The following is a 17,563-nucleotide window of genomic DNA, read 5'->3' as shown; positions in this document are numbered from 1 at the left end:
ACAAAAAGAACAGTATAGAATGCTTGAGTCCACCCTGTGCAGTTCTCAGCCAGCCATCCAGGGGCCCTGCTCTGGATAGGTTAAGCTTTAGTTGACTATTATCTACTATGACTCCTAGTTATAAATAAAGTTCTACTTGGATTCCTTAAAACTCTTCCCAGACAACCTGGTAAGCTATCTCTGTATGTCTCCTGAGGCTGAGCTAATCTTTTGATCACTAACTCTTACCTGATAGCTATAATTTAAGTTTTCATATGTAACCTAGTAAATGGTTCTTGGAAGTTGGGGAAGAAGTGAAAAATCCTTGCTAGTTATGTTCACATAAGGTTTGACTTTTCTTGAATTTTGCTTGTTTTTCCACAAATGCAGTAGCTCAAAGACAGATAAGTCCCTAAAAAGAGAGAGGAAATCAAGTTTGGGGTGAAGCAGTGGCCCAAACATGATTAGGGAGTATCAGACTTGGACTACCCTGTAATTTTTCTCCTGGAAAAATTATTCATATATATATATATGCATATATATATACAGTTATCAGATGTATTTATTTAAATTTTCCTAAGAACATGCATAGTTTTACATATTGACTTGCAATAAATATTGATTGGATAAATATTGATTGAGTAAATCATTCTTCTGGAATTATTTTTCAAACAAATGGTCTCTTAACCAATAATTCCAGAGACTATTTTCATATGAAAATGGAAAACAAAAGTCCAGTCTACTTGGCCTTCACATTCTGAACATATTTTAATCTTGTTTATGGTATAAATAAAAGAATATCATCACATTTTTTCTCTGGATTGTTCATTGTTTCCCATTTGCTGTCACAGAAGTTCTTTGTCTGTTATAGGCTTCACTGTAGTTTTCCTCTCAGAAAAGTTATTTAAATATGTATAGTTATGAGATATATTTACTTAAAATTTCCTGAGAACTTGCAGGGTTTTGTATTTACTTGTAATAAATATTAATTGGATAAATAAACTCTTCAGAAATTATTTATTTTACAAATTTTCTCACATCAAGAGACCATTATCCCCATGTCTGTCGCCTTCCTTCTTATTGGCTAACTCGTACATTCTAGTTTAACCCATTTCTAGTAATCTGTACATCACCACGAGGTCGTGGCCTACCAGCAAAGTTTCTGCACATCTGTTTCCAGCAGCGGTGGCTTCATGCCGTCTCTGACTCTGCCTCCTTTCTCCCAGCATGCCATTTAGTTTTCTCTTTCTACTTCCTGCCCTAATAACAAGCCAAGGCAGTTTCTTTATTCATTAACCAATAAGAGCAACACGTAGACAGAAGGACCTCTCACATTACTGGTAGGTGTTACTGTTTTTCTGTGTTTTACGGCCTAAAGACACTTTCATCACGGAGTCAACTGTGCTAAGGTCTGGGCCTACTAAGATCTGAGGACCTGTTATACTCATCCCCCTTTCTTTACATTTTCATATATCATATTATATTTGTTGTTACTTATCCTCCTTCCAAGATTGATGAGTTTTAAATAATGTTTTTAATTTTTGAAAATCTCATATACAATGTATTTTGATCATTGATGGAGGTGGTTCTTGTATTTTATCTGTTGTTTTTATTGGTTAACTAATAAAGAAAACTGCCTTGGCCCATTTATAGGCCAGCCCTTAGGTGGGTGGAGTAAACAGACAAAATGCTGGGAGAAAGAAGCCGAGTCAGAGAGTCGCCATGATTCTCCCACTCCAGACAGACGCAGGTTAAGATCGTCCTTGGTAAGCCAGCTCATGGTGCTACACAGAATATTAGAAATGGGTTAGATCAATATGTAAGAGCTAGCCAATAAGAGGCTAAAACTAATGGGCCAGGCAGTGTTTAAAAGAATACAGTTTCCATGTAATTATTTCGGGGCATAAGCTAGTCATGCTGGCGGCTGGGTGCCGGGGACGCAGCCCTGCCGCTCTTATTACTACAGATCATATTTTCCCACCACTCCTCACCCCAATTTTTTCTAGACCTACCTCCTGTCTTCTCCCTCATCTTTGTGTCCTTTTAAAAACATATTCACCAAGTTTGATCTGTGTTGTCCATGTATTCATGACTGCGGCGCCATCTATTGGAGCATGGCTACACCCTTCAAGAAAACTGACTCTCGCTCCCCTAGAAACTACCCAGTATTAATAATTCCTTAGCTGGGGATTGGGACTTGTGAGCCTGTCCCCTCCAAAACCCAGGTGCTGCTTGCTCAGGAGTGTAGCAGCTCTGTCATGTCTAGAAGATACTGTTTAACTCCAGTCCTTAAATCTTACTGTTCCCTCTTCTCTGATGGTCCTAAGCCTTAGGGTGTGTGCTTGTGTGTGTGCTTCTTTTCTTTGCATTTTCTTCATCCCCCACCTCTCTCTTAGACAGAGTCTCACTGTGTAGCCCTGATTGGCCTGGGACCTGATATGTAGATCAGGCTGACATTGAACTCACAAAGATCTACCGGCTTCTGCCTCCTGAGTGCTAGGATTAAAAGGCCACCACACCTGGCTTTTTTTTCTATGTAATGTAGGACATATTTGGGAGATGTAAAATAGTAACAAAAAGGACACAACGTTTTTCATAATTTTGTAAAGGTCCTTGAAACATAAATAAATCTGCAAGGATATACTTTTTCATAGAGGGGTTGTTCCCTGCAATGAAGATTTCACTTCGCAGTTTTCTGTGTAAATCCATCTGTAGAGAGCAAAAAGGTCTTGTGCATATAAATAAGCACCCCAGAAGCCAGGAAAGTTAAACACACAGCTTATTTCTTTAATGAAATGAGATGTGTAGCTGGTCTTGTTCTTCCTGGAATGCCAAGAATGATATAGTTTTACAACATGGTAATCCTCTACTGTTAAAATATAGTGATTCCCTCTTAAAGTAGACAGAGTACACTCGAGGTAAATAGTTTTTCTTTCTATCCAGTGCTTAAAATCTGATGATATGATTAGGTTGAATAATTAAATAATTTAGACTTTTGTTTTCTTGTTTCCCAGTGTGTTAATTTTATTAAAACTGGGATGATAAACAAAATACTTTTCAGAATGATAATACTACTGGGTGAGGTAATTAATATCTCTGGAATACAATGGAGAGTGTTTATTTTACTTTTGTTTTTGAGACAGTTTCACTATGCTCTTAACTCAGTTTTCCAAATGCTGAGATAACAGGTATGGGCCTCCACACCTAGTTCTGAGGAGCCTTTAAAGTGGAGAACTTCTTTTTACACTAGGTAAAGAAGCACAGCTTTCCTTATTTACAGCTCACACCCAGGCTTGAGTCTCATTTACTCATTCATGTCGTTTATGAGGTGGCAAAGTCTGTTAAGTATAGATGCAGACTTCTGTGTCTGAATCTTTATTGTCCCCTCCAGGAACTGAGTGGATTTCCTGTCTGGACTTTGAAATTACATACATAAGGTGTTTTTTTGTTTCTGCTTCTCTGCCATGCTCATGATGGATGTCTTCCTCTTAGGCCTCCGAGGAATCTTAACTGCATGCAACCCTAAAGGGTAACAAATGCCTACAGTAGGTACCAGGTATATAGCCTACTTACAATTATGTCTTTTGACTTTTTGCTTCATGTTTTTACTTTGTTAGATTTCTAAAAATGCTCTTCCTTGGGTGTCTTCATGTCTTCTGCAGAGGATTTTCTAGGCAAGTTATTCTAGCTCTGGAAGCACATGGTTCCCTAGAAGAGTCTGAAATAGAGCCTGCCTTTTTCCTTTAGGTAGTTGTCCGTCATTCAAAGATTACATATTTGTAAATATTTTATCAATAACAAAACAAATGTTAATTGATAATGAACTTATTTCATTTGCTCTTACAGTAGTCTAATTAAGTGAGGAACTTTACTTCCTCAGGTTACTTTCTGTTCTGACTTTTAACAGTTTGTTGCAATTGGTCTCTAAACTTTCCTTGTTGGCATTAAAGTTTTATTTCTCAATTCTGCTATAACTCTAGAGGAGAGAGTAAAAGTAAAGATATTTCAGCCCATTTTACCCTTAGATTAGATTACTGTTTTTTACAGTAGAACAAATGAACTTTAGGAATACTCTTATCATTTTAAAAAATGTACAAAGTTACTAAAGAGTTATTTATAAAACATTCTACTTAAATTTCTTTTTAGATTTATTTCTTTTTTTAAAATTTATTTATTTATTTATTAAAGATTTCTGCCTCCTCCCCACCACCACTTCCCATTTCCCTCCCACTCCCCCAATCGTCAGCCCGAAGAGCAATCAGGGTTCCCTGCCCTGTGGGAAGTTCAAGGACCACCCACCTCCATCCCGGTCTAGTGGTCTAGTAAGGTGAACATCCAAACTGCCTAGGCTCCCACAAAGCCAGTACGTGCAGTAGGATCAAAAACCCATTGCCATTGTTCTTGAGTTCTCAGTAGTCCTCATTGTCCGCTATGTTCAGCGAGTCCGGTTTTATCCCATGCTTTTTCAGACCCAGGCCAGCTGGCCTTGGTGAGTTCCTGATAGAACATCCCCATTGTCTCAGTGTGTGGGTGCACCCCTCGCGGTCCTGAGTTTCTTGCTCGTGCTCTCTCTCCTTCTGCCCACACTGAGAGCAGATCGCCCCACTACAATTAGATTTATTTCTTTTGTTTCATGTGTATGATGTTTTGCTTGCTTATATGTCTGCGCACCTTATGCTTAACTGATGCCCATGTCAGAAGAGGGTATTGGATCCCCTGGAGTTGGAGTTATCAGTGGTTGTGAGCCACCAACCCACCAAGAGAACCAACTTTCCTCAGGTCAGAGAAACTGGAGAGGAAGCATGCAGTTGCTGACCTACTAGACAGAAAGACGCACATGGGGACTTTATCTGAGGGGCAAAGCTTAATTCTTCATTTTATTATTCTCTTTCTGTTGCTTGTTCTACTATGTTCTGTTCTTCTACCCTCTTCTCTTTCTTTTCTTATTTTTCTCTTATCCCTTTTATACCTCCTAAGAGAAAAATTTCTATGTAAGAAAAGATTACCTCATAACCACAAGTTACATATTTTGCAAAAAAATTAAAATCTTTACACAGGAGAAATTACATTGTGATCAAAAGTTACATGCTTCTCTTAAAAACCCACAAATAGTTAAATATTTTCGTTTGTACTAATTTTCCCACCATGACATCTTCACCCCAAAACAATGGTTATTTTATAATTGATCAACAAGGTTTTAAGCAATCTAAGTATATTTTAGCCAGTTATTTTTGTACTAACAGGCAACTGTTTGGAGTTTCAGTGTAGTAGATTCCTATAAAACTTTACTCAAGTGGTCTAGCTAACAGTCAGTTTTTCTTTACACACAATTGTTGTAATATGAGCGCGGCGGGCTGTTTTTCGCCATTTGGTTAGCTTTACCCGAAATAATTACACGAAAACTGTATTTTTTTAAACACTGTTTGGCCCATTAGCTCTAGCCTCTTATTGGCTAGCTCTTACATATTGATCTAACCCATTTTTAATATTTTGTGTAGCACTACGAGCTGGCTTACCAAGAAAGATCTTAACCTGAGTCTGTCTGGAGTGAGAGAATCATGGCGACTCCTGACTCAGCTTTTTCTTTCACAACTTTGTTTTTTCAAGGTGCATACTGAGACCTATGATAAATTCTGTAAGCTACATGACAAAGGAACTCAGGCCTAACCTTAGGTGTAGGGACATAATTGCTTTCTTTAATCATCTGCCTGTTTTTCCACAACAGACTTCATGGGTCTATAATGCATGAAACTTCCTTGTTCTTATTTTCCATCCTCTGCAAATCTCACCTCTAACAAAGGGGAAGGTGACTTCTAGTTTATTTTTGCCTTTTTTATATTTCTTTTTGGAGCAATTGGCAGAATAACCTAAACCATTTTGCTAATCTTTACTAACTGTCCTAACCACCTGTATCTGTTAGGCCAACTCACAAAGTCCAATTAAATCACAGGGCTAACTAATCACCATTGCTCTTATAAGAATCATCTTCAGTATGACCTGTAAGTAAATTGCCCTGTGAGCACTGGAATTTTCCCATGAAACAATCACACTATATTAGATAAAATGGAATCCTTTCACATAGTAATCATACCAGGCCAAATACCAGGAACACGGCAGCAGCAAGCAGGAAGAGGCACAGCAAAAGCAAGGGGGGCATTTCAGAGACAATCCTGCTAGAGCTTTGTTTATTCTTTGCAGATTTGCTATTTGGTGGATTGGACTCCATAAAGTCTATTGCTGATTGCTACTTCTCTGACATGACCACCTGTAGGAATTGAACCTGGGTCCTCTGTAAAAACAAATGTCCTTAACTGCTGAGCCAGCTCTCAAGTCTCCAGACCTTCTCCTATTTTTTAATACAAAAATTAGCAGCCTTATTTCTATAGAAATGTTAAACGAAATTTTTCCATTTGTGTAGGGTAACATGTTCTATTAAATATATACGATTTGATGTATATGATTTTGATTACAGAAAGCAATATACTTCAAATAAATTGTTACTTTGTACTAATTTGTTGTGTTTAATGTCATGGTGTATACTAATTCTGACAAAATATAAATAGCTTAATCTTGATATTGATTTTTGTCTTATTAACATATATAACCATTGGAAATTATCAAAAGACATTTATTTTTATGTATATTAATACAATAAGGCAGGCGATTATCATAACAGTATATATGAAAGATTGCATTTTCAGTGCATTTTAAAATTTAGCTAAGTTATAGATTCTGTCAAAATATAATTTTTCATAACAAGATTTGAAAATATAATTAGATTTTCTTAGCAACTGTTGTTTTTAAGTAGAATTTACTTGTTCTAACAGGAAAACACTGATTTATTTTATTTTAGTGCAATTAAAATTTCTTCATATTTATATACAACTCATAAATTCATTAACAAAACACTATTGAGTAGTGTCTGTACATCTGATTATTGAGAAGTAATCTGCTGACCTGTATGTACATCTTTAATGTGCAATGTGATTGCTCTAATATGCAGTCTATTTACCAAGTCTCTCAATGCAGTTGCTTTTTATTATTTACCAATGTGAAAACTGAATTAATGCCAAATTATCAGACAGGAAAGTAGTGGTAAAGGCTGAATGTGCCCTTTTGATTTTTTTTTTGTGTGTGGCACACTTGATATTGTTCCTTTTGTAAGATTAAAATTTTATAGATCTTGCTATGATGCTCATTCTAGGTTACACTCTTTGACTCAAGGGATTTTCCTCCCTCAATGTTTGAGTAAGTGGAACTTTGGGTCTGTGTTACTGTGTGTAAATTGTGTGGTAGTTTTATTTATTTTTCTTATATGTAAGTTTATGTTCTGAGCAGATAATTCTCTTGTAAGGATGAGGCTCCTTGCAAGAAGTCCCCACTGTCTGGTACTATGTATAAAAAAATTTATTGACATAGGAGACTTGTAGTATACAGACTCATAAAAGTTTTAGAAATTGATTTGAGGAAATAAAAAAGCTAAAACTACAGAATTAAAGGCATTTTTATAATTATTCATAGCTTTCGGTCAATATTTTTTCTTTTTTTTCCTTTTTATTTATTTTTTATTCTTTTTTAATTAAAATTTCCACCTGCTCCCCGTTTCCCATTTCCCTCCCCTCCTCCCAAATATTGCCCCCTCCCCCCACTCCCCTCCCCCTATCCCCACTCCTCTTCTCCTCCCCCCACACCATTCCCCCTCCCTCTCGATACTGAAGAGCAGTCCAAATTCTCTGCCCTGCGGGAAGACGAAGGTCTTCTATCTACGTCCAGGAAGGTGAGCGTCTAAACAGGCTAAGCTCCCACAAAGCCAGTTCATGTATTAGGATCGAAACCTAGTGCCATTGTCCTTGGCTTCTCATCTGCCTTCATTGTCCGCCATGCTCAGAGAGTCCAGAATCAACCCATGCTTATTCAGTCCCAGACCAGCTGGCCTTGGTGGGCTCCCAATAAATCAGTTCCACTGTCACAGTGGGTGGGTGCATCCCTCGTGGTCCTGATTTCCTTGCTCATGTTCTCCCTCCTTCTGCTCCTCATTTGGACCTTAAGAGCTCAGACCGTTGCTCCAAATTGAGACTCTGTCTCTACCTCGATCCATCGCCAGATGAAGGTTCTAAGGTGATATGCAAGATATTCATCAGTATAGGATAGGGTCATTTCAGGTTCCCTCTCCTTAGTTGCCCAAGGTACCAGCTGGGGACATATTCCTGGACACCTGCGAACCCCTCAAGAGTCAAGTCTCTTGCCAACCCTAAGATGGCTCCCTTAGATAGGATATATACTTCGCTGCTCCCGTATCCTCCCTTCCTATATCCCAACCATCCCAATCCCCCGAGCTCCTCCCATCCTCCCCTTCTCATGTTTCTCATCCCATTTCCCCTTTGCCCCATGCCACCTCACCCGCAAGTTCCCAGTTTTTGCCCTGCAATCTTGTCTACTTCCCCTCTCCATGCGGATGACTATATGATTTTCTTTGGGTTCACTTTCTTATTTAACTTCTCTAGGATCACAAATTATATGCTTAATGTCTTTTATTTATGGCTAGAAACCGATTATGAGTGAGTACATCCCATGTTCCTCTTTTTGGGTCTGGGATACCTCACTCAGGATAGTGTTTTCTATTTCCATCCATTTGCACGCAAAATTCAAGAAGTCATTGTTTTTTACTGCTGAGTAGTACTCTAATATGTATATATTCCACATTTTCTTCATCCATTCCTCCATTGAAGGGCATCTAGGTTGTTTCCAGGTTTTGGCTATTACAAACAATGCTGCTATGAACATAGTTGAACAGATACTTTTGTCATTTGATGGGGTATCTCTTGGGTATATTCCCAATAGTGGTATTACTGGATCTTGGGGTAGGCTGATCCCAAATTTCCTGAGAAATCGCCACACTGATTTCCAAAGTGGTTGCACAAGTTTGCATTCCCACCAGCAATGAATGAGTGTGCCTCTTTCTCCACAACCTCTCCAGCAAAGGCTATCATTGGTGTTTTTGATTTTAGCCATTCTGACAGGTGTAAGATGGTATCTCAAAGTTGTTTTAATTTGCATTTCCCTTATCGCTAAGGAGGTTGAGCATGACCTTAAGTGTCTTTTGGCCATTTGAATTTCTTCTGTTGAGAATTCTCTGTTCAGATCAGTGCCCCATTTTTTTTATTGGGTTCATTAGCATTTTAAGGTCTAGTTTCTTGAGTTCTTTATATATTTTGGAGATCAGACCTTTGTCTGTTGCAGGGTTGGTGAAGATCTTCTCCCAGTCAGTGGGTTGCCTTTTTGTCTTAGTGACAGTGTCCTTTGCTTTACAGAAGCTACTCATTTTCAGGAGGTCCCATTTATTCAATGTTGTCCTTAATGTCTGTGCTGCTGGGGATAAACGTAGGAAGTGATCTCCTGTACCCATATGTTGTAGAGTACTTCCCACTTTTTCTTCTATCAGGTTCAGTGTGTTCAGACTAATATTGAGGTCTTTAATCCATTTGGACTTGAGTTTTGTGCATGGTGATAGATATGGATCTATTTTCATTCTTCTACACGTTGACAACCAGTTTTGCCAGCACCATTTGTTGAAGATGCTCTCTTTTTTCCATTGAATACTTTTAGCTCCTTTATCAAAAATTAGGTGTTCATAAGTTTGTGGGTTAAAATCAGGGTCTTCTACTCGGTTCCATTGATCGACTTCTCTGTTTTTATGCCAATACCAAGCTGTTTTCAATACTGAGGCTCTGTAATAGAGTTTGAGGTCAGGGATGGTAATGCCTCCAGACGATCCTTTATTATATAAGATTGTTTTGGCTATCCTGGGTTTTTTGTTTCTCCATATAAAGTTGATTATTGTCCTCTCAAGATCTGTGAAGAATTTTGATGGGATTTTAATGGGGTCAATATTTTTTCTTTTTTCCTTACACTTTTATTTTATTTTTAAAAGAAAACAAACATTTTACACTTAACATACCAATCACAGTTCCCCCTCCCTCCTGTACTCCCATTCCCTCCATCTTTTCCCCACCCCACTCCCTATCCACTCCCCAGAGAGGGCAAGACACATTGCTCTGAGGAAGGACAAAGTTCCTCCCCACAATATCCAGGCTGAGCAAGGTATCCATCCAAAGAGAATGGGTTCCAAAAAGCCAGTACCAGCAGCAGGGAGAAGTTCCTGGTGCCATTGCCAGTGGCCCTTGCAGTCTGCTCCAGCCATACAACTGTCACCTATATTCAGAGGGTCTAGCTTGGTTCTATGCTGGTTCTGCCCCGTCCTGTTGGAGTTGGTGAGTTCCCATTAGCCCAGGTAAACTGTTGTGGTGGGTGTCCTCATCATAGTCTTGACCTCTTTGCTCATAGTCTCACTCCTCCCACTCTTCATCTGGACTTTGGGAGCTCAACCCAGTGTTCCACTATGGGTCTCTTTCTCTGCCTCTATCAGTTACTGGATGAAAGTTCTATGGTGACATTTAAGATAGTCATCAATCTGACTACAGGGCAAGGCCATCAAAATTCCAAATGATCCAATTAAAAAATGGGGTACAGATCTAAACAGAAAATTATCAACAGAAGAATCTCAAATGGCTGAAAGACACTTAAGGAAATGTTCAACATGCTTAGCCATTAGGGAAATACAAGTCAAAATGACTGAGAGACCATCTTATACCAGTCAGAATGACTAAGATCAAAAACACCAATATTGGAAATTAATTAACTAATGGCACAAGGTTTTGCTCTGTGGCCCAGGCTGGGCCCAAACTTATTAACAATTCTTATACATTGTTAACATTGTGCTGCATGATGGCTAATTTTATTTTTCTGTTTTATACGTCCTTTAACGTTTTGATAGTAGTTTAAAAATCATAGTATTGATGCTGTTGTAGGACTGCTGAAGAAAGCTAACATTTTAGTATGCTGTGAAATGTGTGTCTTTGATGAACTTTAATACAATGCTTTGCAAGGAGAAAACATGTATTTGTTTTAGTTCATGATACCCTGATTTCTTGCTACTGTATGACTTTGAATACTGATGATAAATAAGATGTCATATGGAAGGTAATCGCCTTCCATCCTTTCTAAAGACCTAGTGACAATTTGTTTAAAAATAGCAAAGGACCTTAGACCTTCCAGAGGAGCAAGGCGAAGAAGCTAGGACTTTGTGTGTGTGTGTGAAATTTTACAAATAAGTGAATTGTGGGAAAAGTTGTCTTTCAAATTTTGATTTTCATTGTTATATATAAAGTTTAGGATACAATCTTCAAGTCATGAAATGTGTTTAGTGTTTGCAATAGTTACTTTCTTCATAAATGTGAAAAATACCCAATGGAAACAACTTAAAAAAGGAAGGGTTTATTCTATCTTGCAGTTTGAGGAGATGTCCTTCAAGTGAAAGAAGGCATGGTGGTGCCTTTTGGTTTTGACCAGAACTTGAGGCTATTGCTTGTTATATCTCTGCAGAATCAGGAAGCAGAGAAGACTCAGGCAATAGAAAACTTGATGCTTCAGAGATGACATTTGCACTAATGAGATTCTACTTACTAAAAGTTTCATAAGCTTCTCAAACAATGCCACTCACTAGGGACCAAGTTTTCAAACACATGAGCCAATTGTGAACATTCTGCATTAAAACCATAAAGTGGTTTTAATATAAAGCTTTAAACATAGATTAGATAAGTTTTTGTTAGCTACATGCCTGTGGCCTATGTGTCTATGTCCTGGAAACCCAACTGGGATTGATGGGAGATTAAAGCAAACACACCAAAGACCTAATTGAGAAACCCTAAACACTGAAACAGCTATAATAAAATATAGGCAATATCCTACATGATAAAGGTATAGGAAAAACTTTCTAAATTGGAGTCCATTTTCCCAAGAATTAAGACCAACAGTTGACAAAGTTCTACTTCATAAAACTAAAAAGCTTCTGCACAGTTAAAGAAACAGTCAGTGAAGTGAAGAGGAAGCCCAAGAATGGGAAAAGATCTTTGTCAGCTATATGTCTGAGAACATACAGAATATGTAAAGAACTAAAAAAACCCAAAGGACTAAATTACAATAACAAAAGCAAGCAAGCAAACAAACAAAAAACACCTTTAAATAAAGAAAACAAATGACCCATTAAAAAAAATTAGCCTGAGACCGGAATAGATGGTTCAAAAAAAAATAAAGAAAAATTAAACGCTAAGAAATGCCTCAGATGAAGGTTCTCACTCAGGATAGTATTTTCTATTTCCATCCATTTGCATGCAAAATTCGAGAAGTCATTGTTTTTTACCGCAGAGTAGTACTCTAATGTGTATATATTCCACACTTTCTTCATCCATTCTTCCATTGAAGGACATCTAGGTTGCTTCCAGGTTCTGGCTATTACAAATAATGCTGCTATGAACATAGTTGAACAAATGCTTTTGTCATATGATAGGGCATCTCTTGGGTATATTCCCAAGAGTGGCATTGCTGGGTCCAGGGGTAGGTTGATCCCAAATTTCCTGAGAAACCGCCACACTGATTTCCAGAGTGGTTGCACAAGTTTGCATTCCTTCATCCAGCGATGGATGGAGATAGAGACAGAGACCCACAGTGGAGTACCGGACTGAGCTCCCAAGGTCCTAACGAGGAGCAGAAGGAGGGAAAACATGAGCAAGGAAGTCAGGACCACGAGGGGTGCACCCACCCACTGAGACAGTGGGTCTGATCTATTGGGAGCTTACCAAGGCCAGCTGGACTGTGACTGAAAAAGCATGGGATAAAACCGGACTCTCTGAACATGGCAGACAATGAGTGCTGACGAGAGGCCAAGGACAATGGCACGGGGTTTTGATCCTACTACATGTTCTGGCTTTGTGGGAGCCTAGACAGTTTGGATGTTCACCTTCCTAGACCTGGATGGAGGGGGAGGACCTTGGACTTTCCACAGAGCAGGGAACCCTGACTGCTCTTCGGACTGGAGAGGGAGGAGAAGAGGAGTGGGGGAAGGGGGAGAGGGGCAGGAGGAGGGGGAGGGAAATGGGAGGCGGGGAGGAGGCTGAAAAAAATTTTTTTTCAATAAAAGAAAAAAGAAATGCCTCAGAAATTGTTCATCTCTAACAATTAGTGAAATACAAATCAGAACAACTTTAAGATTTCATCTTATCCCTGTCAGAATAACAAATACCAACAAAAGACAACAGATGCTGCAAGGGATGCATAGAAAAGAGAACCCTTATTCCTTGTTGCCAGAATTACAAAGTGGCCCAGCCACTCTGGAGCATTATCAAAAAGCTAAAAATAAACTTAACATTTGACTCACCTATACCTCTCCCTGGTTTATGCCCAAAGAACTTGATATTCTGCTTCACAGATACTTGCTCAACCATGTTCTATTGACAATAACTAGGAAATGGAAACAACTTAAATGTCCTTCAGCTGAAGAATGGGCAATGAAAATATGTTACATATACACTATGAAATACTATTCAGCTGTAAGAAAAAATGAAAACATGACCTTTTCAGGTAAATGGATGGAATTAGGAAAGATCATACTGTGAGAGGTAACCCATACTCAGAAAGACAAATGTCACATGTTCTCTAGCTCCAAATCTTCAGATATAAGTACATATCTTGGAGTAACTGAAGACACCATTGCGAAGGTACAGAGTGGGGTAACCGTAGAAAGAGGACAAGTGATCAGACAGAGGAAACGGAAAACGTGGGAGACTCTAATTAGGCAGTGGGAAGGATGATAACAAAAGAAAGGTAAAATAACAGTAAGATTGTCTGAAAAAGTCATAAGGACTCATGCTTTTAACTAGTTAACTAAACGTTTCTGTAATATGGTAAGTGTTTGTATAAATATGCATACATAGTTTAAGTGAAAATTTCCCATCTGGGCTGACAATACTTTCTCCAGGAAACAAGGCACTTCAGACACAGATCCCAGAGACCTCTGATTTGGAACTTATTTGAAATCCTCCTCCCTGAGGACTAGATTTCATGGTACCAGAAAACACCATGCAATCTTCCAAAGGCAGGAAGCAACTAACAGTGCTACCCAGCTATGATGCTCATGAATGACCCCGGTCACCATGGCATGGTAATCCTAGGGATGCAATAGTGACATACGTTTCTTGTCAGTAAGGGAACTTTATTATTTTATTTTTTGTACCTAGAAGTATTTCAGAGTAGCCTTTCTTTTTTAAAATGTCTTTTAAATTGATTTTTATTGAGCTCTACATTTTTCTCTGCTCCCCTCCCTTCCACTCCCCTCCCCTTCAACCCTCTCCCATGGTCCCCACGCTCCCATTTTACTCAGAAGATCTCGTCTTTTTCTACTTCCCATGCAGATTAGATCCATGTATGTCTCTCTTAGTGTCCTCATTGTTGTCTAAGTCCTCTGGGATTATGATTTGTAGGCTGGTTTCCTTTGTTTTATGTTTAAAAAAACACTTATGAGTGAGTACATGTGATAATTGTCTTTCTGTGTCTGGGTTACCTCACTCAAAATGATGTTTTCTAGCTCCATCTATTTGCCTGCAAAATTCAAGATGTTGCTATTTTTTTCTGCTGTGTAGTACTCCATTGTGTAAATGTACCACATTTTCCTTATTAATTCTTTGGTCAAGGGGCATTTAGGTTGTTTCCAGGTTCTGGCTATGACAAACAAAGTTGCTATGAATATAGTTGAGCACATATATATATACTTGTGGCACAATTGAACATCCTTTGGATATATACCCAAAAGTGGTATTACTGGGTCTTGAAGAAGGTTGTTTCCTAATTTTCTGAGAAATCAACACACTGACATCTAAAGGGGTTGTACCAGCTTGCATTCCCACCAGCAATGCAGGAGTGTTCCTTTTACCCCACAGCCTCTCCAGCGTAAGTTGTCATCAGCGTTTTTGATCTTAGCCATTCTTACAGGTGTAAGATGGAATCTCAGAGTTGTTTTGATTTGTATTTCTCTGATGACTAAGGATGTTGAACATTTCCTTAAGTGTCTTTCAGACATTTCAGATTCCTCTGTTGAGAGTTCTCTGTTTAGGTCTGCACTCAATTTTTTTATTGGATTATTTGTTCTTTTGATGACCAATTTCTTAAGTTGTTTGTATGTTTTGGAGATCAGACCTCTGTCTGATGTGGGGTTAGTGAAGATCTTTTCCCATTCTGTAGGCTGTTGTTTTGTCTTGTTGACCATATCCTTTGCCTTACAGAAGCTTTTCAGTTTCAGGAGGTCCCGTTTATTAATTGTTCCTCTCAGTGTCTGTGCTGCTGGTGTTATATTTAGGAAGTGGTCTCCTGTGCCAATGCATTCAAGTGTACTTTCTACTTTCTCTTCTATAAGATTCAGTGTGGCTGGCTTTATGTTGAGGTCTTTGATCCATTTGGACTTGAGTATTGTGCATGGTGATAGATATGGGTCTATTTTCATTCTTCTACATGTTGATATCCAGTTATGCCAACAGCATTTGTTAAATATGCTTTCTTTTTTTTCCTTGGACATTTTTTTGCTTTTTTGTCAAAAATCAGGTGTTCAAAGGTGTGTGGATTATTATCTGGGTCTTCAATTTGGTTCCATTGGTCCTCCTGTGTGTTCTTATGCCAATACCAGGCTGTTTTCAGTACTGTAGCTCTGTAGTAGAGTTTGAAGTCAGGGATTGTGATGTCTCCAGGAGTTCTTTTATTGTACAGGATTGTTTTGGCTATCCTGCTTTTTTTTGCTCTTCCATATGAAGTTGAGTACCATTCTTTCGAAGTCTATGAAGAATTTTTCTGGGATTTTGATGGGCATTGTGTTGAATCTGTAGACTGCTTTTGGTAAGATTGCCATTTTTACTATGTTAATTCTACCTACCCAAGAGTATGGGAGATCTTTCCACTTTCTCGTGTCTTCTTTAATTTCTTTCTTCAAAGATTTAAAGTTCTTGTCATACAAGTCTTACACTTGTTTGTTTAGAGTTACTCTGAGATATTTTATGATAATTGTGGCTATTGTGAAGGGTGATGTTTCTCTGATTTCTTTCTCAGCCCTTTTATCATCAGAATAGCTTTTCTTATACACAAAGCCAAATAAAGCATCTGCCTAATGCTGTTCAACAATCTTGAGGTGTTTTTCATTTTTTACTCTTTCTCTTTCGAAATTCTCTGCAGGCATTTGGGCAATCCTTCTCTATCCATCGTAAAGTGGCTGAGGACGGAGAGACTCGGGAGGAAACACTTCTACAGGAGTCTGCATCCAAGGAAGCTTATTATGTAAACAAAATCTTGGAGATGCAGAATGAACTGAAGCAGAGCCGGGCTGTGGTCACAAATGTCCAGGCAGAAAATGAGAGGCTCACAGCTGTTGTGCAGGAACTGAAGGAGGTAAACAAACCATTCCCTTTAAGAGTTGTCTTTCAGGATCTGTTTGTCTTTAGAAATTTCCCCATAGAGACACTCCCCTATGTGTTTTTACTACAATTAAGTTAACAATCAAAATCAACCATCACAGATAAGGATAAACAAAATTTGGCAAGTCCTTAGTTTGATAGATGCTGTGTGAATGTAACAATTGAACTAACAGTATTGTATTTATTTAATAAAATGATTAATCTTGTTTCCATAGTATTACTTATACTGATAAAGGCATATACACTTAGGTGTTGTGTGTGAACTGTGACCTTATGTATACATGCATGTGTTACAAACCTCATCTAAATATAATTGTAGGGTACCATAATGGGAAAATTGTTGAATTAAGTTTTAGGAAAACAGTATTCTGGTCTCAACTCTGCTACTAGTTTTAGTATTATGTTCATTTATGTGTAAGATTTTTTTTAAAGTTATATTGCTATATTCCTGGCCCATAATAAACAAATGCTGTTATCATTAGTAACTTTGCACATCATTCATAAAATATTGTTGAAGTTATTATTCATCATATAGGTCTGTATTCGTACATTAAAAAACATTAGCTAGCCATGTGTGATGGTGTGCACCCGTGATAACTGCCTCTGGGGAGCTTCCCAGACCAGCCTGGGGTGTGTCGTAAGACTTTGCTTCAAACACAAACCAAAAGAAAGAAACAAACCCCAAATAAAACAGCACAAATAAATAAAAAAACACATATATCTTCAGTTTATCATCTTGAAAACCTCTTGGTTGCGAATTAAGGTAGACAGAAGGAATCACTGTATATTTCTATTTCCGTTTTGATCATTAAAAATCTTCTTATGCTTAACTGTAAAAAGTCTCAATTTTCATATAATTCCCTTTACACTTTAAACAAGTTTTTATTTTTATTAACCTTTAGTGTTTATTTATGCTGTGCGTGTGTGTTTGTGCACACACACTTGTTCTACAATGGAGGTCAGAGGAAACTTGCAGGAATAGGTTCTCTCTTTCTACCACGTGAGTGACCTAGGTATCAACTCAGATTTTCAGGCCTGGTGTCAAGTATACCTGCCATCCCACTGACCCCATTTTTTATTAGCCTTAATGTATATGTATCTTTAATGTTAAATTATTTAAAATATTTTTGAAAGTAAAGGGAATATAAAGAAAAAAATTATCGCTTGAATCCAGAAACCAATTAGGAGATAACAGATAATCCTGTTTTTTTTGTTTTTTGTTTTTTGTTTTTTCG

The 17,563-nt window shown here is 38.1% G+C and overlaps 1 protein-coding gene across 5 annotated transcripts in view; it reads left to right on the top strand.

The window, feature by feature from the left end:
- Bicd1 (BICD cargo adaptor 1) overlaps positions 1–17,563 on the top strand; it is a 168,744-nt gene that overhangs the window by 60,350 nt on the left and 90,831 nt on the right. For all 5 annotated transcript variants that reach the window (XM_057764168.1, XM_057764157.1, XM_057764129.1 and 2 more), the window contains exon 2: positions 16,090–16,302. In XM_057764168.1, the coding sequence (XP_057620151.1) occupies positions 16,090–16,302 (213 nt within the window). The remainder of the gene's footprint in view (positions 1–16,089; positions 16,303–17,563) is intronic.

Source organism: Chionomys nivalis, chromosome 1 (genome assembly GCF_950005125.1).
Source record: "Chionomys nivalis chromosome 1, mChiNiv1.1, whole genome shotgun sequence".
Taxonomy (NCBI): Eukaryota; Metazoa; Chordata; class Mammalia; order Rodentia; family Cricetidae; genus Chionomys; species Chionomys nivalis.
The sequence above is the reverse complement of the archived record's forward strand: the minus strand, read 5'-3'. Positions and strand labels throughout refer to the sequence as shown.